Here is a 25325-nt window from a genome sequence, read left to right as displayed (position 1 = left end):
TTTCCCCGCCTCCGCCCCTCCTCGAGTACAGGCAGAAAGCCCGGGGGTTTCCCAGGTGCAGGGCGGCCTGGAGCACGTCTTCCAGCTCCCTTCTTTTTGGGGAGCCCCATTAGTGCCTCCATTTTGTCCTCTCCCAAGCTGACTTCTGACCTCATCCTTTCCCCTAAGCTGCCCCCGCGGCCTCGGACGCCGCGGTCCGGCTCTCCCCCAGGTTCCCGCCACCTCTCCCTCTCCGGCCGGCTCAGCTGGCGCCCTCCCACGTCCCTCCGATCGGCCCGGACCCTCCCTCCTCCTCCCTCAGGCCGGCCTCCCTGGGGTGCCCCCACCTCCGGCCCGGGGCTCCCCTGCTGCGCCGGGCTCGTGGCCGCCTGACCCGCGCGCGCCCCGAACGTGACGCCCGCCCCCAGCCCCCCTGCCCGAGCTTCCCGCACTCTGCCCCCACCCGAGCCCACGGGGGCGGGGCTTGCGGCTCACCTCTGGGCCCCGCCCCCAGCCTTTTCAGTCCGCCGGGTATCCCCTGTGCCCGGGACCTTTGGGTGCCGCAGTCCTCAGCGGGCGCCATCGCCCCCGCCGCGCTGCTGCGGGCCCGCCTTCCACAGGAGCCCCCTCCCCCAGGCCCTGGGGCAAGTTTCTGGGGCACTCCGGACGATTCCCGAGGTCCCACAGGGGCGCGTGTGTCCCAGCTCCCCGCCCCCCCTCGCTCCTCCTCTTTGTCTTTCTCTCACCCTCCCTCCCTCTGTGCTGTCTCTCCCCCTGTCTCTGCCTCTCTCCCCCTTTATCTCTCCCTGTCTGTCTCTGCCTCTCTCCCCCTTTATCTCTCCCTGTCTCTGTCTCTGAATCTCTCCCTCTCTTTGTCTCTCTCCCCGTCTCTGTCTCTGTCCCTCTCTCTGTCTCTCCCCCTGTCTCTGTGTCTCTCTCTGTGTCTCTCCCCCTGTCTCTGTCTCTGTGTCTCTCTCCCTCTCTCTGTGTCTCTCCCTGTCTCTCTGTCTCTCCCCCCCCGTCTCTGTGTCTCTCTCTCTGTCTCTGAATCTCTCCCTCTCTCTGTCTCTCCCCCTGTCTCTGTCTCTCTCCCCCCGTCTCTGTCTCTCTGTCTCTCTCCCTCTCTCTGTCTCTCCCCCTGTCTCTGTCTCTCTCTGTCTCTCCCCCTGTCTCTGTCTCTGTGTCTCTCTCTCTCTCTCTCCCCCTGTCTCTGTCTCTCTCCCCCCGTCTCTGTCTCTCTGTCTCTCTCCCTCTCTCTGTCTCTCCCCCTGTCTCTGTGTCTCTCTCTGTCTCTCTGTGTCTCTCCCCCTGTCTCTGTCTCTGCCTCTCTCCCCCTTTATCTCTCCCTGTCTCTGCCTCTCTCCCCCTTTATCTCTCCCTGTCTCTGAATCTCTCCCTCTCTTTGTCTCTCTCCCTGTCTCTGTCTCTGTGTCTCTCTCCCTGTCTCTGAATCTCTCCCTCTCTCTGTCTCTCCCCGTCTCTGTCTCTGTCCCTCTCTCTGTCTCTCCCCCTGTCTCTGTGTCTCTCTCTGTCTCTCTGTGTCTCTCCCCCTGTCTCTGTGTCTCTCTCCCTCTGTCTCTCCCCCTGTCTCTGTGTCTCTCTGTGTCTCTGTCTCTGTCCTCTGTCCTGTCTCTGTCTCTCTCCCTCTCTCTGTCTCTGTCTCTCTCCCTCTCTCTGTATCTCTCAGTCTCTGTGTCTCTCTCTGTCTCTCTGTGTCTCTCTCTGTCTCTCCCCCGTCTCTGTCTCTCTGTCTCTGTGTCTCTCTCTCTCTCTCCCCCTGTCTCTGTCTCTCCCCCTGTCTCTGTCTCTGTGTCTCTCTCTCTCTGTCTCTCCCCCTGTCTCTGTCTCTCCCCCTGTCTCTGTCTCTGTGTGTCTCTCTCTGTCTCTCTGTGTCTCTCTCTCTGTCTCTCCCCCCGTCTCTGTCTCTCCCTCCATTCTCTGTCCCCGTCTCCTCCTGACCTCCCTGTCTGCCCCTCGGGCCGCTCCCTTTGGCTTTGGCTGTCCAGTGCACAAGAGGAGGAGTCCAGGGCTCTGGGTTGAGGAGGCATAAAAACTCGATTTATTCCGTTGGGGTTGGACCCCTGAGCCCCCCCCCCCCCCGGCCCGGTCCCTCCCCTGCTGCAGGGTGGGGCTGGGTGGGCTTTCTGGGCCCAGGCCTGGGGGTTGTGAGGTTGGACACTGGAGGTCAGTCACTGGGAGGGGAGGGGCCGCGTGGTCTGGGAGGATGTCCGGGATTACAGTGAAGGGCAGTCTGGGTAGTGGAGGATCGGGGTTCAGAGATGGGGAGGATCAGAGTTCAGTTCGGGGAGACCCCAAGGTGTCTGGCGGGGATTGGGAGTGGGGTAACAGTCTCAGGAGTCAGAGGCTAGAGAGAAGGGGTCAGGCTCACAGTCTGGGGTCAGGGGTCACAGTCTGAGGGTCGGGGGTCACAGTCTTGGGGTCAGTCTCAGGGTTGGGGGTCACAGTTTAGCGAGCGGCTCTCACAGTTTTGTGTCCCAATGATGAAGGTTAAAAACAGCCCCCTCTCCCCCGGAGGGGGGGTGGTCCCTGGTGGTATCTGGGCGTGGGGAGCAGCACAGTGATGGTGCGGGAGCCCCCAGGAGAGGGGGCGAGGGCAGAGGGGAGGACCCCCCATTCCCATGACGTTAAAAAGCCCTTGTCAGGTTAAAAAAGCCGGCGGGGCTCAGGGAACCCCCCGGCAGCCCCCGGCCCTGGCTCGGCCCATCGGCCTCGGTCCTGGCTAGGCTCCGGCCACATCTTTGTCCGCGGTCCCGACCCAGGCCCGGGGGTCCCGACCCGGGCCTCGCGCTCCTTCGGCCGCCGGTCTTCCGCGCGTGGTGCCGGGCCAGGGGAGGGGGGGCGGGGTGGGTCATACCTCGGACTCGAGGCTGGAGAAGTGGGCGGAGCCGCGGCGGGTGCCCAGGTCCGCGCCGCGGTGTCTCCGGGGCGCGGGGCCCCAGTGGCTGGCGTGAGGGCACCGGCGAGAGTGGCGCCCGTGAGCTGAGGCCGCGCGGGGGCAGGTGCTCAGGTCCTCCAGGGAACGGGACGTGGGGGCGGGCGGCGGCAGGTCCCACGGCCCCGCGTGGCGCCGCCGGTGGGGGGCTTGGCCGGAGCGCCGGCTCGGGGCCCGGTGGCCGCGGGGGCAGCGGCAGCGGGGGCGCCTCCGGTGGGGCCCGGCGGCCCACGGAGGGGGCGGGGGGTGGTGCGGGGCCCACCAGCCGCCGTCCAGCCCGTCGTGGGAGCAGCTGAGGTGGCGCGGGGGGGGGGAGCAGCTCCAGGCTGGCACAGTGGCGGCAATGCCAGGCCGCGGGGCCGGGCCGGGGGGGCAGGTAGTCCCAGCTGCCTGCCCGCCAGCCCCCCAGCTTGTCAACTGACCAGTAGCGACCCAGGCGGTCCGCGTACGGGTAGAAGTCGGGCACCCACCAGGGTTCCAGGCCAGCCCCGGAGCCCGCCCCCAAGCTCTCGGAGTCATCCGAGTCGGATAATTCGAGGTCCAGGTAGGGGCAGGCCGGGGGTGGCGCTCGGCAAGGCGGGGGCGGGGGGGGCCGCGGAGCTCCCCCCCGCGCCGGCCCCCCGAAGCAGGGGCTGGCTCTCCGGGTCCGAGCGTGGCCAGCGGCTCGGGGCCGGGGGGCTCTCGTCCTCGTAAGCCAGGTGACAGAGCGGGGCGGCGGGGGGGGGCGGGCGGGGACGGGTACCCGGCATAAGGGGCGGGGGCCGGCTCGCCGGGACCCGAGGCCTCCTTCTCTCTCACGATGGCAAAGTAGGAGGGGGGCGGCTTCTGGGGCGGGGGCGGCGGGGACAGGGGCCGGGCCGGCCGGGACACCCGGGGCTCCCCCAGGCCCTGAGGCTCGATGGGGCCGTAGTAGCGGTGGAAGCTGTCGGCCACGGCCCCGGGGAGGGGGGCGCGGGCGGGGCCCGCGGCCTCGGGGGTGACCGGGACGGGGACCGGCCCGGGCCCCGAGGACGGCTTGGGCCGGCGCCAGCGGTCCACCACGGCCCGCTCGCGGGGGAGGAAGGGGCCGGCGGCGGGGGGTGCCAAGGCCGGCCGGGGGGGCCGGGTAGGCCGGGCTGGGCAGGGGTAAGGGCTGGGGGGGCGGGGGCTTGGCGGCCGGGGGGGCGGCGTCCGCACTGCAGCAGCTGTACATGCCCTGCGGGGGAGACAGGAGAGCGCGCCCGCTCAGGCTCCGGCGTGGCGGCCCGGCGCCCGGCACCCCCGTGGCCAGTGCGGCCCCCGGCCCCGGCTCACCCTGGAGAAGGCCAGCAGGAAGTCCAGGTGGTGGGTGGGCCCCAGGCAGTGGCGCAGCCTCCAGTACACCAGGTGCTCCCAGGCAAAGACCAGCAGGGACAGGCCCATGGCCACCAGCAGCATGTAGAAGACCCCCGCCATATTGTCGATGTCCAGCTTGCTGCTCATGACCTCGATCTTGTCGTTGTGGCAGATCCCGGACAGCCACAGGCGCTCCAGCATCTCGATCTCATCTGCGGGGGGGGCCCGGGCTCAAGCCCAACCCGGCCCGCCCCCGCGCCCCGCCCTCGGCCCGGGGGCCCTTCCCTCCCCGGACCCCGGGGCCCGCCCGGCTCACCGTCCCCCAGGAACTGCAGCAGAGCCAGGTCGATGGGCCGCTTCCAGCGGGAGCCCTTCTGCAGGGCGATGCCGTAGCCCGTGGTGGCGAAGACCTTGCCCGAGCCGATGGTCACCAGCTTGCAGCCCTCATCCTTCCGGGCCATGTAGTTCAGGACGGCGGCGTCGTAGATGAAGGCGTCCAGCTTCCTGGGGGCCGGGCCGGGGAGGACGGGTCAGCCCTGGGACTCGAGGGCCTCCGCGCTTCCCGCCAGCGGCCCCGACTTCCCCGAACACGGCCCCCCGGGGTCTGGGACGGACGGGGCCCCCCGGGGTCCGGGAGGGATGGGCCCCCCACGGTGTTGGCGGGCAGCCGAGGCTCCCCCTTCGTCTGGCAGGCCCCGAACGCCCTCCCCGAGCCCCACCGCCGACCTTGGGCTGAGGGTGGCCCCCCAGCCCCCTGGCCGGGCCCAGCGGCTGACCCGGCCTTCAGCTGGATCAGGGCCTCCTCCACGCGGGGCTGGTTGTAGCGCACCATGTAGTTGTACATGGCCTCGTAGTTGCTGCGAATGTTCTTCTCCGTGGAGCCGTTGGGCACGGTCCCAAAGCGCAGGGGCGGGTACTGCTCCTGGGGCCGCTGGAACTGCGGGGGGAGAAGCGCGGCTGAGCAGGGCCGCGGAGGGGGCGCCCCCACCCCCCCCAGCCCGGGGGCCGCCCCCACCTTGCGGTCGCTCAGTTCCGGACACGGTGTCCACGTACTCCTCCTGGATCATGAAGGCCGCCAGGTTGGCCGTGTAGCTGGCCAGGAAGATGACGGCAAAGAAGGCCCAGACCAGCACCATGATCTTGCTGGTGGTTGCCCCGGGGGTTCTCCACGGGCACCGAGTTGTTGAAGACCAGGGCCCAGAGGAGCCAGATGGACTTTCCTATGGTGAAGGTTGAGCCGCCAGGACCTGAGGAGAGGTGGGAGCCCCGAGCAGGGTCACCCTTGGGCCAGAAAACGGGCGCCAGGGGCCACAAGGGGGCAGAAGGGCCACCAGAGGGGCAGGGAATGGGTACCAAGGGCCACAAGGGGGCAGAAGGGACATCAGAGGGGCAGGGAATGGGAGCCGAGGACCACAAGGACGCAGAAGGGCCACCTGAGGGCCAAGGAATGGGTGCCAAGGGCCACCTGAGGGCCAGGTAATGGGCACCAAGGGCCACAAGGGGGCAGGAGGGCCACCTGAGGGCCAAGAAATGGGTGCCGAGGGCCACAAGGGGGCAGGAGCGCCATCAGAGGGGCAGGGAATGGGTGCCGAGGGCCACAAGGGGGCAGAAGAGCCACCTGAGGGCCAGGAAATGGGTATCGAGGGCCACAAAGGGGCAGGAGCGCCACCAGAGAGTGAGGGAATAGGTGCCGAGGGCCACAAGGGGGCAGGAGGGCCACCTGAGGGTGAGGGAATGGGTGCCGAGGGCCACAAGGGGGCAGAAGGGCCACCTGAGGGGCAGGTAATGGGTGCCAAGGGCCACAAGGGGGCAGGAGGGCCACCTGAGGGCCAAGAAATGGGTGCCGAGGGCCACAAGGGGGCAGGAGGGTTACTTGAGGGCCAGGGAATGGGTGCCGAGGGCCACCTGAGGGCCAGGGAATGGGTGCTGAGGGCCACAAGGGGGCAGAAGGGACATCAGAGGGCCAAGAAATGGGTGCCGAGGGCCACCTGAGGGCCAGGGAATGGGTGCTGAGGGCCACAAGGGGGCAGAAGAGCCACCTGAGGGGCAGGGAATGGGTATCGAGGGCCACAAGGGGGCAGAAGAGCCACCTGAGGGCCAGGGAATGGGTGCCGAGGGCCACAAGGGGGCAGGAGGGCCACCTGAGGGCCAGGGAATGGGTGCCGAGGGCCACAAGGGGGCAGGAGGGCCACCTGAGGGCCAGGGAATGGGTGCCGAGGGCCACAAGGGGGCAGGAGGGCCACCAGAGGGCCGAGGACCGATGTGGGGGAATAGGGGCAGAGGGGCAGCCTCCGGGCCGGGCCGGGCAGGACACTCACGCTTGCCGGTGGCCAGGCTGCGGTTGTAGCCAACAGGACTGAGGTACTCAAAGATGAAGACGGTGACCGCCACCACAGTCAGACACATGACAAACATCATCACCCAGACGGCTGGACTGTAGGGCTCTGTGGGGAGGCAGGAGGTCATCACATCCACTCCCCTGCTGCCAAGCCCCCTCCACCACATGCCCTGAGCCCAGGATGCCTCCGAGCCCCCCCCCACAGGCCAGAGAGACCCCATGCGCAGGGGGCTCGGCCTCTGTTGACCAGCAGCCCGTCAGGGAGGCCGCTCTGGCTCCAAACTGCGGGGCCGCCGGCCTCCCACCCTTGCCCTTCTGGCCCCTCCCCGGGGGGCGTCCCATGCCGATGACCGGCTCCCCTCAGGGCCTCGGCTCCCTCCCAGCACCTCGCCTTTTCTCGCCCTGAGCCGCCGGCCCCGCGTCCCCCCCGTGTCCCTGCCGACAGGCAGCCGAGCCCCATCTGGGCCCCGCCACTTTCCAAAGCCCCCAACGGGCAGCCTCCAGAGCTTCCCCGTTCCTTCCCCCCACGGCCTGGTGTGTTGGGCCCTTCCTTTCAGCGTGTGGGGGGCGCGCGGCCCCGGGCTCCTTTGCTTCCTTCCTGGCCCCGATCAGGGTGCCCCTTGCTCGCCAGCTCCCAGCAGAGCACACGGGGCGCCGTTCCTTTCAAGGCCCCCCTACCCCGGTCTGTGGGCTCAGAGGAGTCTTCAGAAGAAGCTCCCATAGGGGCTAGGAGGACCCCGGGGTGGGGGCAGGGTGGGACAAGATCCCTTCTGTGGCCTGAGGGGCGTGACCCCGCACATGCCCCCCTGGGGGCTGCTCCTTCCAGCTGGGGGCGGGGGCGGGGCCTCTGGTGGAGCCCTGCACTCACCCAAGAAGGCAGAGGGTGACACGGTGCCATTGCTCCTGGCCACCATGACGCTGATGCCCGTCTCCACAAAGGGCACGGAGAAGTCCACGATCTCTGATCTCTCCTCGTTGATGGTGAGGGAGCCGATGGCCATGTCCGCCCGCTGGTAGAAAACCTTGGCCCGGAGCCGGCCAGAAGAAAGAGAAGGGATGGGGAGCCGGAGGAGGGAAGGGGGCAGGAGGGGAGAGCAAGGAAAAGGGTCAAGGGCAGAAGCGGAGGCAAAGCGGTTAGAAGGAAAGACGGTAACATGGGGCCGGGAGGGGGCCCCGGCCCTTGTCAGGGAGAGGGGATGGGGGTACGGCCTCCGGCCTTTGTCAGTGGGGGGTCCCAGGATTCCCTGGTCCGGATCAGCCCTCTCCTGCCCTCCAGGCCGGGCCCACCTCCCCAATCATGCCGTTCCAGACGCCATCGATCTTCTTCCCGTGTTTGCCGTTGGTGACGAGGTAGAGGTCGTAGCTGAAGCCGATGGTCTGGGCCAGGCGCTTGAGGATGTCGATGCAGAAGCCTTTGCAGCAGCGCTTTTCGGGCCGGGGGGCGTCCGGCGGGGGGCTGGGGGAGAAGGGCAGCCATGGGGTCGGGGGCCCGTCGTCCTTGCCCTCCCTTGGCCCCCAGGATGCCCCAGGCCTCAGCCCCTCTGTCGCTGCCCACTGACGGGGCACGGGCTCCCCTCCCCGGGCCGTGGCGGCGGAGGGCCCCCCACTTCTGGATGGGGGGGATTCTTGTTTCACGCTTTCGAGGTACCTCCCCTGGCCTCCGGTGCCCCTCCCGTCAGGGCCCGACTGGACAATCAGAATATTTCTTACAATACCGAGGGGGGGGGTCATGGCAGCAGCGATCAAGACCCCAGGTCCCCACTGGCCCCCCAGCAGGCTCAAGCATGGCCGCCCTAGGCCCTGTACCCCCGGCCGTGAAGCTGGGCGGTGAGAGGGGGCAATGGGGACCCCAGCCTCCCTCCTTGTGGGGTCTGCTCCTCCGCATGGGGTACCCCAGCCCTCCTCCTGCCTCTCTGGGGAGCGGGGAAGGAGCAGGGCCAGCCCCGAAGCCTGCCATCTGCCCTTGCAAGCCGGGGGCCGGCTCCCTTTTCTCTCCCCAGGACCTACTGGCAGGCTCCCTCTTCCCCCGTTTCCCTGACGCTGGGGGTCCCGAGTGGGCCCGGCGCACCTCTGGGCCTTGCTTGGGCCTGAGACCTCCCATGGCTCCCACGGCGCGGTCCCGCCGGCTGTGCCCCCCACCCTGCCCCTCATCTCACTCCTCCCCTTTGGCTGATCCTGGGACTCTGGCTTTGCGGGGGCCCTGCGCCCCACCCCCAGGAAGACCCCAAGTGTCCAGAGGACGGGCCTTTGTTCCAGGGCCGAGCGGGGGTCTTCCCGGGTCGCCCAGCCTGCCCTCTTCCTGTTCCCTCCAGGTCGGGTGGCTAGGACAGTGGCTCCCACAGGGCGGGATTCAGCCGTACTCAATTTAAAGTGGCCACCAATGGGAAAGATGGACTGCGCTGGTCGGCAGTGACCAGCCCTCAGCACGGGCCCGTGTGGAGCAGCGGGCCTGTGGGGATGGAGCACTACAGGCGGGCACGGAGCACTGTCAGTGGGTGTGGAGCACTACAGGCGGGCACGGAGCACTGTCAGTGGGTGTGGAGCACTACAGGCGGGCACGGAGCACTGTCAGTGGGTGTGGAGCACTACAGGCGGGCACGGAGCACTGTCAGTGGGTGTGGAGCACTACAGGCGGGCACGGAGCACTGTCAGCAGGCACGGAGCACTATCGGCGTGCACGGAGCACTGTCAGCAGGCACGGGTGCCGCTGGCTTAGTGTTTCTGATCTCTTAATGTGACCGTGCCAGGCGGAAGGCTGGGAGGGCCCCTCCAAGCCCTGGCAATCACAGGCCCGCCATCCTAGGCCAAGGCCACGAGCCCCTACCAGCGCATTCGAGGTTCATGATAAGCCTAAAGCAAAGGCACTCACCTCTGTGTCCTAGAGAGAAAACCATCCCCCTGGAAGTCTGGGGTCCCCCTCAGACTGACCCCCACCAGTGTGGAGGGAGAACCAGCCCCCCTTCCCCCCCCCCCGTGGCAGGCTCTCTTAGAGGCTAAAGAAAAACGGGAGGGCCGAGAGTCACCCGACCTGGAGCGGGCTCTGCCACGGGGCGGCAAGATGGGCCGTGGGCCCACCTGTGCCCTCCGCCCGGCGGTCAGCATCAGAGTGGGGCCGACGCCAGCAGTCCGTTAGTAGGGCAGCTCGGGGCTCCTTGATGGGTCTGTCACGCTCTCTCCCCGGCTGAGTATTTGCCTCTGTGGCCCCCGGGGCCACGGCTGCGTCTAGGCCTCTCAAGGCCTTCTGGGACAGTCGGGTGACTACGTCTCGGGAGGTCCAGAGATTGCGCCCCCCTCCCCAGACACACAGGTAACCCCCCGGGACCCGTCTCGGCCCCCAGAGGCCCCTTTTGGCCTACGAGCAATTGGAAAGGAGGGGAAAAAAGATGGCGGGACTGTGCCCGAAGAGCCCGGGGGCTTTCCTTTCTCAGCCCAGCGCTCCAGCAGTGTCCAGGGCGCGCCAGCTGGAAGTCCCCGGACCAGGGAGGCCAGAAGGGAGGCTGGAGTGCCCCACTGCAAGACCCCAGGCCTGCACAGGCCCAGGACGGCCCCAAAGGAGATCGGGGCTCGGCTCCCTACGCCAGCACAAACTGGAACCCCCGAGGTGCGAGGGCTGCCGAAAAGGCGCAGACCCCCGGCTCGTGTGCAAGAGGTCGAGGGTCGTGTCCCAAGAGTAAGACCGCCCCAAATGGGAGCCTCCAACAGACTCCCCCCGGCCGTTGGAGCATCACAAAACCCGTGTTCTCGGCAGCTAAGGAGAGACAGGGTCTTCCACACTTGTGGCAAACGGCACAACTGCAGCGCGGGGACCCCTAAAACATGAGGGCGCCCTGGGGGCAGCCCCCCAGCTGGAGCTCGGGAGACCCCAGTCCGAAGGTGGCTTAAAGTAAGCACCTGCCACTTTGTTTGCCTTCAATAGTCAGCCAGAGAACACAGAGCTCAGAAGAGAGGGGATAGGAGGCAACAAAACAATACCCCCCTGAGCCTAGGGAGCGCCCTCTCAGCGGGCACTGTGGGCAACCTGGCCGTGAGAGGCGCACCCACACTGCATGCCCATGGCCAGGGAGCATGTGTGAGGAGGGGGCAGCTCGCGCCTTGGGAGGATGCTGGGGGCTGCTGGGAGCAGGGCCACTGAAGTCCCCACATAGCTGCCCACGGCAGACCTGCTCCAGCACCGGGCCCTGCCCCACCTCTGGCCCCTGCCCCGTTGCCAGGCCCACTGCAGGGATGCTGCTCGGCCCGTCTGGCTCCGCCCGAAGCTTGCTGGAGCTGAGTCCCGGGAGGAGGCCCTGCTGCCCGGGAGCAGGACGCGTCAGGAAATCTTCAGCCACAGCCACGGAGTGGCCCCCGACGGTCCTGGCACTCGGAGTTACCCGTGAGGCGGCTCTCGGAGCCAGACCCGGGGCACACGGCTGTGCAACGACTTCTTCCCCTCAGACTGAGCTCCCCGAGGGCTTAGCCCAGCCTGGCACACGGGACGCCCTGGAAAGGTGCAGGGTCCTTGAATCCCCTCAAGCTGTGGACACATCTCCTCCGGCCGTGGGCTGAAGCGGGGCTGCCGGCGTGGGGGCAGACTCGCAGGCCCTCGCCGCTTTCCCCGAGGGTCGTGAGGGCTTCGGGCCTCCTTCCGTGCTGACCTCCAGAAGCGTCTCCGGGGGCGTCTGTGAGGGCAGGGCCGCGCCCCAACGCCCGCCTCCGCCAATCTGGTGCCATTGTTGGGATCTTTCAGTGTCCCCCTTACTCTCCGGTTGGGGAAAACCTCCTTGATTTGTTCCAGGACTGCCTCGCTCTGCCTCCCGGAGGCTCCCCCAGGGGGAGAAGGGAAGGGACCGAAAATGGAAAAGTCAATAAAGACCTCTCCTTGTGAAGTCAGTGTGTGCCTGTGGCCCCCCGCCCTGCCCCAGATCCCGCCATCCAGGTGGGCGGCTTCTTGCCAGGTGTGGGGGCTTTTCCCTCCGGGGAGGTGACAGTGGCTGTGACGGGGGAGGGGCTTCCTGGGGCGGCCCCCCTGGGAGGAGGGGGCACACAGACGGCCTCCAGCTCTGTCTGTCCCGCGTGGCCAACGGGGGCTCCTGGACCTCAGAGACTACTAACAGCCTTCGGCTACACCCGCTGTGGTTTCCCTTCCTTCCAGGACTTTGGGGGGACCTTGGCAACACCCCGAAGCAAGGCACTGTGGGAGACGGCATGGCCTCTGAGGGCACAGGAAAGGGCACTTGGCGGAGAGAGTGAAGCCCGCGGCCCCCAGAGGTTCCCGGGACCCAGAGGGTCTGGGCAGCCTGGAGGTTCCTGGAGGCTAGAGCCCTGCTGGGGGCGGAGCCTGAGACTGCTCTGAGGTAAACGGCCCTTGGAAGACGGGGCGGCAGGGTGGAGGCTAAGCAGAAGCAGGAGGCTGGAGCCCCACCACGGGAGTCTCACCACGGGGAGTGTCACCACGGGGAGTGTCACCACGGGGAGTCTCACCACGGGAGTCTCACCACGGGGAGTCTCACCACGGGGAGTGTCACCACGGGGAGTGTCACCACGGGAGTCCCACCACGGGGAGTCCCACCACAGGAGTCTCACCACAGGAGTCTCACCACGGGGAGTGTCACCACGGGGAGTGTCACCACGGGAGTCCCACCACGGGGAGTCTCACCACGGGAGTCCCACCACAGGAGTCTCACCACGGGGAGTCTCACCACGGGGAGTGTCACCACGGGGAGTGTCACCACGGGAGTCCCACCACGGGGAGTCCCACCACAGGAGTCTCACCACAGGAGTCTCACCACGGGGAGTGTCACCACGGGGAGTGTCACCACGGGAGTCCCACCACGGGGAGTCTCACCACGGGAGTCCCACCACAGGAGTCTCACCACAGGAGTCTCACCACGGGGAGTGTCACCACGGGGAGTGTCACCACGGGAGTCCCACCACGGGGAGTCTCACCACGGGAGTCCCACCACAGGAGTCTCACCACGGGGAGTCTCACCACGGGGAGTGTCACCACGGGGAGTGTCACCACGGGGAGTCTCACCACGGGGAGTCCCACCACAGGAGTCTCACCACAGGAGTCTCACCACGGGGAGTGTCACCACGGGGAGTGTCACCACGGGAGTCCCACCACGGGGAGTCCCACCACAGGAGTCTCACCACAGGAGTCCCACCACGGGGAGTCCCACCACGGGGAGTCCCACCACAGGAGTCTCACCACAGGAGTCTCACCACGGGGAGTCTCACCACGGGAGTCCCACCACGGGGAGTCCCACCACGGGGAGTCCCACCACAGGAGTCTCACCACAGGAGTCTCACCACGGGGAGTCCCACCACAGGAGTCTCACCACAGGAGTCTCACCACGGGAGTCCCACCACGGGGAGTCCCACCACAGGAGTCTCACCACAGGAGTCTCACCACGGGGAGTCCCACCACAGGAGTCTCACCACGGGGAGTCTCACCACGGGGAGTCCCACCACGGGGAGTCTCACCACAGGAGTCTCACCACAGGAGTCCCACCACGGGGAGTCCCACCACGGGGAGTCCCACCACAGGAGTCTCACCACAGGAGTCTCACCACGGGGAGTCTCACCACGGGAGTCCCACCACGGGGAGTCCCACCACGGGGAGTCCCACCACAGGAGTCTCACCACGGGAGTCCCACCACGGGGAGTCCCACCACAGGAGTCTCACCACAGGAGTCTCACCACGGGGAGTCCCACCACGGGGAGTCCCACCACGGGCAGTCCCACCACAGGAGTCTCACCACGGGGAGTCCCACCACGGGAGTCTCACCACAGGGAGCCCCACCACAGGAGTCTCACCACGGGGAGTCCCACCACGGGAGTCTCACCACGGGGAGTCCCACCACGGGGGTCCCACCACGGGGAGTCTCACCACGGGCAGTCCCACCACAGGAGTCTCACCACGGGGAGTCCCACCACGGGAGTCTCACCACGGGGAGCCCCACCACAGGAGTCTCACCACGGGGAGTCCCACCACGGGAGTCTCACCACGGGGAGTCCCACCACGGGGAGTCTCACCACGGGGAGTCTCACCACGGGGAGTCTCACCACGGGGAGCCCCACCACGGGGAGTCCCACCACGGGGAGTCTCACCACGGGGAGTCTCACCACGGGGAGCCTCACCACAGGAGTCTCACCACGGGGAGTCTCACCACGGGGAGTCTCACCACGGGGAGTCTCACCACGGGGAGTCCCACCACGGGGAGTCTCACCTCGGGGAGTCTCACCACGGGAGTCTCACCACGGGGAGTCTCACCACGGGGAGTCTCACCACGGGGAGTCCCACCACGGGGAGTCTCACCTCGGGGAGTCTCACCACGGGAGTCTCACCACGGGGAGTCTCACCACGGGGAGCCCCACCACGGGGAGTCCCACCACGGGGAGTCTCACCTTGGGGAGTCTCACCACGGGGGTCCCACCACGGGGAGTCTCACCACGGGAGTCTCACCACGGGGAGTCTCACCACGGGGAGTCTCACCTCGGGGAGTCTCACCACGGGGAGTCCCACCACGGGGAGTCTCACCACGGGGAGTCTCACCACGGGGAGTCTCACCACGGGGAGTCTCACCTCGGGGAGTCTCACCACGGGGAGTCTCACCTCGGGGAGTCTCACCACGGGGGTCCCACTACGGGGAGTCTCACCACGGGGAGTCTCACCACGGGGAGTCTCACCTCGGGGAGTCTCACCACGGGGAGTCCCACCACGGGGAGTCCCACCACAGGGAGTCTCACCACGGGGGTCCCACTACGGGGAGTCTCACCACGGGGAGTCTCACCACGGGGAGTCCCACCACGGGGAGCCTCACCACGGGGAGTCTCACCACAGGAGTCTCACCACGGGGAGCCTCACCACGGGGGTCCCACTACGGGGAGTCTCACCACGGGGAGTCTCACCACGGGGAGTCTCACCACGGGGAGTCTCACCACGGGGGTCCCACTACGGGGAGTCTCACCACGGGGAGTCTCACCACGGGGAGTCCCACCACGGGGAGTCTCACCACGGGGAGTCCCACCACGGGGAGTCTCACCACGGGGAGTCTCACCACGGGGGTCCCACTACGGGGAGTCTCACCACGGGGAGTCTCACCACAGGGAGTCCCACCACGGGGAGTCTCACCACGGGGAGTCTCACCACGGGGGTCCCACTACGGGGAGTCTCACCACGGGGAGTCCCACCTCGGGGAGTCCCACCACGGGGAGTCCCACCACGGGGAGTCCCACCTCGGGGAGTCCCACCACGGGGAGTCTCACCACAGGAGTCTCACCACGGGGAGTCTCACCACGGGGAGTCTCACCACGGGGAGTCCCACCACAGGAGTCTCACCACGGGGAGTCTCACCACGGGGAGTCTCACCACGGGGAGTCTCACCACGGGGAGTCTCACCACGGGGAGCCCCACCACGGGGAGTCTCACCTCGGGGAGTCTCACCACGGGGAGTCTCACCACGGGGGTCCCACCACGGGGGTCCCACCATGGGGAGTCCCACCACATTTTAGAGCAGAGTCAGGCAGCCTTCCCTCTCTCTCTCCTTGGGGAGCGGCTCTCTTGGCGGCCGGGCTGGGGGTCTTCGTGAGACCCTTGCAGTCCCTGCAGCCTCAGTTCCCGCACCCATTTCCAGGCCGGTTCCGGCAGCTCTGCGGGAGCTCGCCTTGGTCTGGCCTCCGGATGCGGGGCTCACCTTCGTCACCTGTTACTTACTCCGCTTCTCTGCGGGAGCTGCGCCCCAGGAGGAGCGAGGGGAAGCGGGGCTTTGGTCCCTCCTGGACCCCCGGGGGGAGGCTTCTCTAACCGACTCCCCCTTTCTTTCCACCTTCTCATCCAAGTCCCGCCCCCAGGGAGCGGAGCGCTCGGGCCCGCCGGCTCTTACTGCAGAGGTTTGCGGCCACTTTCTGGGCTGTGGGTTCTGCCTCCCAGGGGGAGGAGGGAGGCTCCCCCAGGGCGTGGGGGCCGCCTCGGACCGGGCTCCGCTCCTCCGCACCGAAGTGCCGCGCGCCCGGCCTGGGTCGGACCGGGGCCCTTCGGATGGAGCGTTCTGTCCCCACAGCCAGGCTGAGCCCTGCTGAGCCCCGCGCGGTGCCCGCCGCGACCTTGGCCCCTCCCCGGGCCTCCAACGACACCGGGCCCAGGCTCCACGGGCCGGCGCCTCCCCGCCTTCCACAGCAGGGGCAGCCCCGGGCGGCGCACGTTCTCCCCTGGGTGACGCGGTGTGTTCCCCGCCCTCCTCCTGCTGCTGGCTCCTGAGTCCCCAGTGCCCCCCCATGGTCTTCCCCCTCCCCCCCGTGGGTCTCCCCCTCCCCCCAGCTCCCCAGCAGCCCTGCGGCGGCGCCGTTTGCATCATTACTCACCCCCCTTTTTAAAAAGGAAACAGGCTTTGGAGTTGAAGTAATTTGCACGTCCCTGCTCAGGGGAGGGTTCCCCCCCCATCCCCACGCGGCGCCCGACCCCTGGGCCACAGCCCCCCCTTGGAGATTCCTGTCCTGGCACGCAAGGCTAACAGCGACTTCCGCCCGTGTGGCGCCCCCTCCCGAGCACTGCGGCTGTCCCTTGGGGTCCCGAGCTGAAGCTCCGCGGTCTGGGTGCGAGGGAGGGCCCGCGCGCTCCCATTCTGCAGCCCCCCATCCCCCCAGCCGGCCATGGGACCGTGCGGAGGGCCGGCTCCCACCTGTGGGTGAGGTTGAGCTGGCTCCGGCAGGGCACCGAGTCCCGGATGCAGGTGCCGCTGAGGGGGTCGGCCGGCTCCACGATGACGAAGGGCCGCTCCTCCAGCGTGGCCACCATGAGGTGCTGGGTGTCGTCCACGGGCTGCAGGAAGCGGCCGTAGCGGGACCACAGCGGGTACTTCAGCCGCAGAGCCTGCTGTTCCCACGTCCCCACCTGGGCGGCAGCGGGGAGAATCAGCGCCCTCCCCCGGCTCCCCAGCCCCCCAGGACCGAGACCCCCAACCCCCCAGCCCCCCGGTCCCCCAGCCCCCCAGGCCCCCCTCCCGGCTCCCCAGCCCCCCAGGACCGAGCCCCCGGCCCCCCAGCCCCCCGGGACCCAGCCCCCGGCCCCTCCGGCTGCACGCCTGGGCCCTTCACTCACCACCTCCCAGGTCCGGTCCTTGGTCAGGGAGATGACCACCAGGGAGGGGTTCACCAGGAAGCCGTCCTCATTGAAGGAGTAGTCCCGATTGTCCCAGGAGATGTTCATGAAATACCTGCCGCGGGGAGGGGTCACGGTGTCGGCGCGCCCCCCGCGCGAGGACCCGGCCTCAGCCTCTGCCCGGCTCCGGCCTCAGCCTCCGCCCGGCTCCGGCCTCGCCATGCCCGGGACGGCCGCTGGGCCGAGGTCGTGCCCTCCGTGCTGCGGGAGGGCGGCCCCGCGGGAGGTCGGGCGCGGCCGGCCCAGCGCTTGGCACGGGACGGGCGCTCCGGGCGCTCGGTTCATCCTCTCACCACCCCCTGGCTCCCGCTCCCTCAGGGCCGCCCCAGGAGCCTCACCGGTGCAGGCTCTCTCCCCGCTGGCTGCGGTTCTGGGCCCTGCAGTCCTGACCGAGCTCGGGGAGGAAGCCGTAGTCCCGGAGCAGGGCCTGGGCGCCCCGGGCCACCACCGCCACGCCCGCCGCCACTCTCTTCGCCAGGTCGTCCCGCCAGCCCGCTGACCGGACCGCGAAGAGGCCCGCGGGGAGCGGGGCGCCCCCCGGCAGCAGCGGAGGCTCCCCGGGCCCGCCCCCTCCGCCCCCTCCCGCCAGCTGGGGTCCCACCATGAACCACACGTAGCCGGGGCCCGTGAGCCCGGCCGCCGCGGCGGCCCGGAACAGCGGCTCCGCCTCCTCCCGGGCGCAGAAGAGCAGGCGGATCTGGGCGCTGAGGCTGCGCAGGCGGGCCCCGAGCACCTCCTCGCCGGCCCCGGGGTCCAGGGTCAGGGCCCCCCGGTGCTCCCAGCCCACCAGGCTCCCGTCGGTCAGCGCCTCGATGTAGGCCAGGAAGGCGCGGTGGCCGGGGGCCGCCGTGGTCACCGCCACGAAGGACGTCCAGTCGTACTCCTCCAGCACCTCGAAGATCACCTGCAGCTGCTGCTCCGTGGAGGAGCCCAGCTGGAGGAAGGTGGAGCCCTTCTCCTGGGGACGGGGCAGAGGACGCGCGTCGGGGGCCGGCCCTCAGACCCCAGACCCAGGCCTCCGGGCCAGGCGGAGAGCGGGGGCTGGGCCTCTGGCCAGAGGACCCCAGCTCCCAGAACCTCCTGGCAGGGAAGGGGGGACCGGGAAGGACCACCGGCTACGGCCCCAGGGATCTCCCCTCCTCCTGGGACTTCTGGAAGCTCCTGCCTTCACTCAGCAGGGGGGGGGATGGGAGGGGGGAGGAGGGGGGCCCACAAAGGCCCCCTCCTCCCAGCTCACCTCCTTCCTGTGAGGACCTTGCAAAGACCCACTGGGTACGGGGCTGGGCCCGGGGGCCCCATCAGTGCCATCCGCCCCCCGCCCCCCGCCCCCCGCCCCAACGCCTCACCTTGGGCGTGAGGACCAGAGCCGCGCCGCCGTGAACGGCCACGATGGGCAGCGCCGTCTGGGCGGAGAGGAAGTCGAGGATGGGGGCGACGGCCGGCGCGCGGGAGTCATCCTCGAAGACCACCCCGTGCACGCGGAGGCCGGAGAGCAGGTCGCACAGCTGAAGCATGAGGCTGCGTGGGTCGGTGCCATTGAGGACCAAGGCCACGGGGCGCACCTCCAGGCCGGGACTGCGGACGGCGGCGGCCACGGCGGGGCCCAGGCGGGCCGCCTCCCCCGCGTAGGCCGGCCCCGAGAACACCAGCGCCACGTTGAGGGGCCGCCCGGTGCCCGGCTCCCCGAGGCTGCTGCTGCCCAGCGGGGGGGCCACCTCAGGGAAGGGGCTGGCGCAGGCCAGGGCCAGTAGCAAGAGCATGTTAGCTGGGCCTGGAGGGCCGTGGGGGCCGAGGGGGCCGCGCATCTCCTGGGGGCCCTGCCGGGCAGCCTCTAATGACCCAGGGCAGAGACAGACAGAGACAGACACACAGAGAGAGAGACAGAAGGACACGAGAGACACACACACACAGACAGAGACAGAGACAGAACAGAGGCAGAGTCCAAGAAACAGAGACAGAGAGAGAGAGACACAGAGACAAGAGACAGAGAGAGAGAAACAGAGAGACAAACAGAGAGACAAGAGACACAGAGATAGAGAGACAGAAACAGAGAAAGAGACACAGAGAGAAAGAGACAGAGAGAGAGAAACGGAGAGACAAACAGAGAGACAAGAGACAGAGAGACAGAGACACAGAGATAGAGAGACAGAAACAGAGAAAGAGACACAGAGAGAAAGAGACAGAGAGAGAGAAACGGAGAGACAAACAGAGAGACAAGAGACAGAGAGACAGAGACACAGAGATAGAGAGACAGAAACAGAGAAAGAGACACAGAGAGAAAGAGACAGAGGGACACGAGAGACACACACAGACAGAGACAAAGACAGAACAGAGGCAGAGTCCAAGAAACAGAGACAGAGACAGAGAAACAGAGAGAAACAGAGAGACAAACAGAGACAAGAGACAGAGAGAGAGAAACAGAGAGACAAACAGAGAGACAAGAGACAGAGACACAGAGACACAGAGATAGAGAGACAGAAACAGAGAAAGAGACACAGAGAGAAAGAGACAGAGGGACACGAGAGACACACACAGACAGAGACAAAGACAGAACAGAGGCAGAGTCCAAGAAACAGAGACAGAGACAGAGAAACAGAGAGAAACAGAGAGACAAACAGAGACAAGAGACAGAGAGAGAGAAACAGAGAGACAAACAGAGAGACAAGAGACAGAGACACAGAGACACAGAGATAGAGAGACAGAAACAGAGAAAGAGACACAGAGAGAAAGAGACAGAGGGACACGAGAGACACACACAGACAGAGACAAAGACAGAACAGAGGCAGAGTCCAAGAAACAGAGACAGAGACAGAGAAACAGAGAGAAACAGAGAGACAAACAGAGACAAGAGACAGAGAGAGAGAAACAGAGAGACAAACAGAGAGACAAGAGACAGAGACACAGAGACACAGAGATAGAGAGACAGAAACAGAGAAAGAGACACAGAGAGAAAGAGACAGAGGGACACGAGAGACACACACAGACAGAGACAAAGACAGAACAGAGGCAGAGTCCAAGAAACAGAGACAGAGACAGAGAAACAGAGAGAAACAGAGAGACAAACAGAGACAAGAGACAGAGAGAGAGAAACAGAGAGACAAACAGAGAGACAAGAGACAGAGACACAGAGACACAGAGATAGAGAGACAGAAACAGAGAAAGAGACACAGAGAGAAAGAGACAGGGGGACACGAGAGACACACACAGACAGAGACAAAGACAGAACAGAGGCAGAGTCCAAGAAACAGAGACAGAGACAGAGAAACAGAGAGAAACAGAGAGACAAACAGAGACAAGAGACAGAGAGAGAGAAACAGAGAGACAAACAGAGAGACAAGAGACAGAGACACAGAGACACAGAGATAGAGAGACAGAAACAGAGAAAGAGACACAGAGAGAAAGAGACAGAGGGACACGAGAGACACACACAGACAGAGACAAAGACAGAACAGAGGCAGAGTCCAAGAAACAGAGACAGAGACAGAGAAACAGAGAGAAACAGAGAGACAAACAGAGACAAAAGACACAGAGACAGAGACACAGAGAGACAAGAGACAGTCAGAGACACAGAGATAGACAGAAACAGAGAAAGAGACACAGAGAGAAAGAGACAGAGGGACACGAGAGACACACACACACACACACACACACACAGACAAAGACAGAACAGAGGCAGAGTCCCAGAAACAGAGACAGAGACAGAGAAACAGAGAGACAGAAACAGAGAGACAAGAGACAGTCAGAGACACAGAGATAGAGAGACAGAAACAGAGAAAGAGACACAGAGAGAAAGAGACAGAGGGACACGAGAGACACACACACACACACACACACACATACAGACAAAGACAGAACAGAGGCAGAGACAGAGAGAGAAAAGAGACAGACAGAGAGAGAGAGAGATGTAGAGAGACAGAATCAAAGAGAGAGAAGGAGATGGAGAAAGAGAAAAGAGACAGAGATAGAAAAGAGAGGCAGAGAAAAAGAGATGAAAAGAGAGACAGAAGGAGAGAGAGAGAAAGAGATGGAGAGAGAGTGAGACAGAGACAAAGAAACAAGAGAGACAGAGAAGAGAAACAGTGACAGACAGAAAAGAGACAGTCAAAAAGATAGAAACAGAGAAAGACAGAGAGACACAAAGAGAGACAAAAACAGAGACAGAGAAAGTCAGAAACAGAGAGAGATACAGAGAGGCAGAGACACAGAGGGACAGAGAGACAAAGACAAAAACAGACAGAAAGAGAGAAAGAGTAAGAAGGAGAAAGAGAAACAGACACAGAAAGACAAACAGAGCGAAAGACAGAGACAGAGAAACAGAGAGAGAGACAGGAGACAGAGAAAGAAAGCGAAACAGAGAAAGGTGGGAGACAGAGACAAAGAAACAGAGGGAGAGAGGTAGAGAAGTATAGAGAGAAAGAATGAGAGAGCCAGAGAGAAAAACCAGAGCCAGAGACAAAGACCGGCCGACAGAGAGAGAAAAACAGAAACAGGGACAGAGATAGAGACAGAGAGAAAAGCAGAAAGAGAAGAGGAGAGACAGAGATAGACACGGCAAGACAAGAGACAGAACAGAGACAACAAGAGACAGAGAGACAGACAGTGCAAGTCAGAGACAGGGAAACAGAGACAGAGATAGAGACAGACAGGGGACAAAGAGACAGAGATGGAGAGAGACCGAAGCAGACAGATGACAGAGACAGAGAAACAGAGATAGAGACAGACAGCAAGAGGTAGAGATGCACAGAGACAGAAACAATCAGAAAGACAGAAAGAGATGCAGAAACAAAAATAGAGACCGATGGCAGGAGTTAGAGAGTCACAGAGAGTCACAGAGAGACAGAGACAGTCCCGGAGAGGGACAGAAATGCGAGAGAAACAGGCAGACAACAGGAGCAGAAAGGGGCAGAAAGAACATCAGAGGGCAGACGGGGACAGAGATGGATTCGGACCAAAGAGTGGGCAAAATGCAAGGGACACGGACAGAGACAGACACCCGGGGGGGGGGGCAGAGGGACAGAGAAAGGGGACGGGATGCAGACACGGGGACGGGAGAGAACCAGCCCCATGGGCAGGTGGGAGGCACAGAGGGCAAAGGGGAGGGAGAACCCGAGAGTCGGGGGGTTGACAGAAAACAGGGGAAAATGCCCAGAGACACACAGAGACAGAGACAGAGAGACACACGGAGAAAGAGAGACACACAGGCAGAGACACACACACAGAGACAGAGAGACAACAAGACAGAGACACACACAGAGACAGAGAGACACACAGAGACAGAGAGACACAGAGACATTGCCCATCCCCAACCCCCAGGAAGGCAGGGATGAAGGGCAGAGCCGGACGGAGGGCAAAGGAGAGAGAAATCCGGGAGCAGGGAAGAAAAGAGGAGGAAGGGCAGACAAAAAAGGGGAGCGGGTCAGTGAGGCTGACCCACGAGTCCCTTGTCTCTGCCTCCTCCCCTCCGTCAGCCCAGCTCCCCTCCCGGTCCCTTGGCTTTCTCTCCCATCCCGGCCCCTCATTATCCTTTCCGCCCCCCCTCCCTTTGCTGGGCTGGGGGGAGCCGGGTCCGGCTGTAGTCCCTGAGACTGGAAGAGGAGGGGGTGCTGGCCGCTAGCCCGGAGCCTCTGCCCGTCCCTGCTGCTGGACTCCGGGCACCGGGGTCCCTGAGTGAGGTCGAGGCCCGCGCTCCTGGATCCCCTGATGTTTGGCTCCCTGAGGGGAAGGGGCTGGGCCGAGGCCTGAGGGGAGCCCTGAGCCCGGGATGGCTGTCAGTATCCCATGGGTTGCCATGACAGCCGGCTTGACGGCTGGGGGAGGGAAGGAGAGAGGGGGGCGGGGGGGGGGGCAGACCCCCCTTTCCTGGCGCTGGGGCCAGGGGCTGGAGGGAGCCCCTCCTCCTCTTGGCGCTCATTAGCCGTTGGCTTGATTAGTGCCCAGAATAGCACCCCCAGCCTCCACCCCAAAATAACCCGCAGCTGTTAACCCGCGGGGCTAGCCCCCCTTCCAAGGCATTTCTCCCCCTTCCCTCCCTTCCCTCGGTTTCTCTTCCTGCCATTGCCCCCCTCAGCACACAGCTGACGGTGGGGGGCTGCCCCCCCACAGCTCAGGAACCCAAGAGTCCGGCTCCAGAGCCATAAATGGGAGGGGCCAGCCCCCACCTCCCCCCACCTCCTTAACCCGAGCAGATGAAAGCAGGGAGCGGCCCCGGCTTCTGACCCCTCAAGGACCCAGGCGGCCACCCCCTCTCCAGCCCGGCCAGTTCCCGAAAGGGGGGCGGGCAGGCCTCTGGGACCGCGCCCCCCCCAGCTGACTGCCGCGTCCCCTCCCGGCCCGCGCTGCAGAGGGGGGGCTGGTGCTGGGCCGGACAGAGGCAGGGCTCCGCACTCTGCTCCTCCGCTGGGGGCCCTCCCCGCTGCCGCAGCCCCGTCCTGCCCCCCCACCCCAGTGAGGAGGGGGAGGGGAGGGCCTGGACTGCGCCCCGCCGCAGCCTTGCGTGGGGAGGGGGTGTCCGGCAGGGGCCCAGGGCTGCGCGACCTTCAGGCCTCGGAAGCAGGATTAAGAGCAGAGTCACCGCCCTGGGGACCAGGGACAGACTGAGGGGAGGGGATGGACCCTGGGAGGGGAGGGAGGGGGACGGGGAGAAGCGGGAGGGGGGGGCCGGGGAGGGAGCCGAGAACTGAGGCACCGGGAGACGGGATGGGGAGGGGGGAGGGATGAGGACCAGGGAGAGCCGAGGGAAAGGGACGGAAGGACACGGAGGGAGAGAGGGGAAGAGCAAGCCCCGGGGGGAGAAAACGGGGCCAGGCCAGGGAAGGGGCCAAGGGGCAAGGAAGTGGGGGGCCGGGTGTGTGCGGGGCGCAGGGAGCCCCCCAACTGGAGGGAGGGGAACAGCCGGAGGCTCCGCCGCCCTCTGCCAGCCCAGGCCGGGGGTCCCCCCCCCAGCCCCCTCCTTCCCGCCTTACCTTTTCATGACCCTGCTGGGAGGTGGGGGAGGGGAGTGACGACGGCTGGCCCCGGGGCCCAGTCAGGCTCTAGAAGGACACAGCAGGTGAGGGTTCAGGGCCCTCGTCCCCGGGCTGGGGGGGGGGCGCCCGGGAGGCTACACATGTTGCATCAAAGTTGGGCCCGGGAAGCCGCCCTCGCCGCGGGGCAGGCCCCCCGCCCCCCGGGGCTCCGCTCACCTGCCCGGGCGCCCCTCCCCCCGCCGCTCTGTCCGGGCTCCGGCCCCGGCTCCGGCCGGCCTGGCCGCCGGCTCCCCGTCTCCCTCGCCCCTCCGGCAGACCGGGCGCCCACGCGCGGCTTCCCAGGGATTCCCCCCGCAGCCCTCCCAGGAAAGGAGCGGGAGCCCCACGCGCTCCCGCACACTCACGCTCGCTCACACACTCACAGGAACGCACATCCCCGCAGGGAGCGGGCTCGGCCGCCCGGGACGCGGACAGACGGCGGCCCGCAAGGACGGCCGGCCGGCCCAGCCTCCGGAACGGCGGCCCGCCGCGGCCAGACGCCGAGGCGCCAGCGCAGCCGGCCGCGCGCCCCGGACCGACAGACAGACGGCCGGAGGGGGAGGGGCGGCTCCGGCAGGAGCCCGAAAACCTCAGGTACGGCCCGAGGACGGAGGGGGGGCGGCCAGACGCCGCTCCACCCCGCCCCCTTACACACACGCAGTCCCATTGCCCAGACAGCCCAGACAGCCCCCGGCCCCCCGCCGGCCCCGCGCAGCCCCCCAGGCCGGCCGGACTCCCGGACACCCACCTGGCAGCCGCTGGAGAGGCGATGGCGAGACCGCAGAGCGCCCCCCCCCCGGCCCCCCTGCAGCAGAGGACGGGACCGAGCCGGCCAGACAGACGGACGGCCGCCGGCCCGCGCCGCCCCGCCCGCCCGCCTGCCTCACACACCTAAGCTGGGGCGGGGGGCGGGCGGCTGGGAAGGAGCCCGAGCCCGAGCGGGAGGGGAGGGAGGGGAGGGCGGGGAGGGCGGGCGGGGGGACGGGGGAGAGGGACACGCTCGCCGGAACCCAGACTCGCGGGGTGATTAACATTCAGTCCGCGTCTGCCCCTCTCGCGGAGACAGCCGCGGCCCGCCCCGCAGGGGCCGGGGGGGGGACCCCTGGGCTTGCGGAGGGAGGGGGCGCCCCAGATGTGGCCGCTGGGGGAGAGAGCGGGAGGCGGGATGCTCCCCTCGGGCGCCCCCCCCTCGGGGACCGGGGAGGGGCCGGCTCTGGGGACCCGCGCGCGGCCGCCGAGGCGAGGGCGGGGAGGGGCTTTTGCAGCTCCGGCTCTCCCGCGCACCTTGCGCAGGACTCCCCCCGAACGCTGCGCCTCGTAGCCCCCCGCCCAGCCCAGCCCCCCGAAGAGCCGGGCACTCTGGGGAGCCCCGCTCCTCGCCTCCCGAGGGGGACCCACACGTCCGGCGCGCGGAGCCCTTCCGCTCCCACGGTCGGGGACCCCCGGGCCCGGACCCCCCTTCGGGGCTCGCTCTCGGGCACCAGAATTGGGAAGCAAGTCCCGGGGGGGCGGGACCCCGAGCCAGCCTGGGGGCCCCTGAGCTGGGCCGCGGGGAGGGGGCGCGGGCTGCCGACTGGCTCCTCCCGCGGGGGGCGGTGC

General features: G+C 66.6%; 1 protein-coding gene across 1 annotated transcript; it reads right to left on the bottom strand.

Annotated features, from left to right (window-relative positions):
• Nucleotides 1-2704: 2704 nt before the first annotated feature.
• On the bottom strand, nt 2705-25257 carry GRIN2D (glutamate ionotropic receptor NMDA type subunit 2D). Its single transcript, XM_074308117.1, is given in 20 exon segments — nt 2705-3244; nt 3246-3525; nt 3527-3649; nt 3651-4030; nt 4032-4127; nt 4226-4458; nt 4563-4750; nt 5023-5183; nt 5262-5276; nt 5278-5397; nt 5399-5493; nt 6565-6690; nt 7453-7606; nt 7872-8040; nt 16244-16455; nt 16663-16777; nt 17061-17680; nt 18069-18553; nt 23685-23753; nt 24475-25257. Coding segments are annotated over 18 exon segments (3942 nt in total). The 5' UTR covers nt 18528-18553; nt 23685-23753; nt 24475-25257; the 3' UTR covers nt 2705-2848.
• Nucleotides 25258-25325: the final 68 nt, after the last annotated feature.

The sequence above is a fragment of the Sminthopsis crassicaudata genome, chromosome 3 (genome assembly GCF_048593235.1).
Source record: "Sminthopsis crassicaudata isolate SCR6 chromosome 3, ASM4859323v1, whole genome shotgun sequence".
In the NCBI taxonomy this organism is placed as follows: Eukaryota; Metazoa; Chordata; class Mammalia; order Dasyuromorphia; family Dasyuridae; genus Sminthopsis; species Sminthopsis crassicaudata.
Note: the sequence above shows the minus strand (reverse complement) of the source record. Positions and strands in the feature narration are given on the sequence as shown.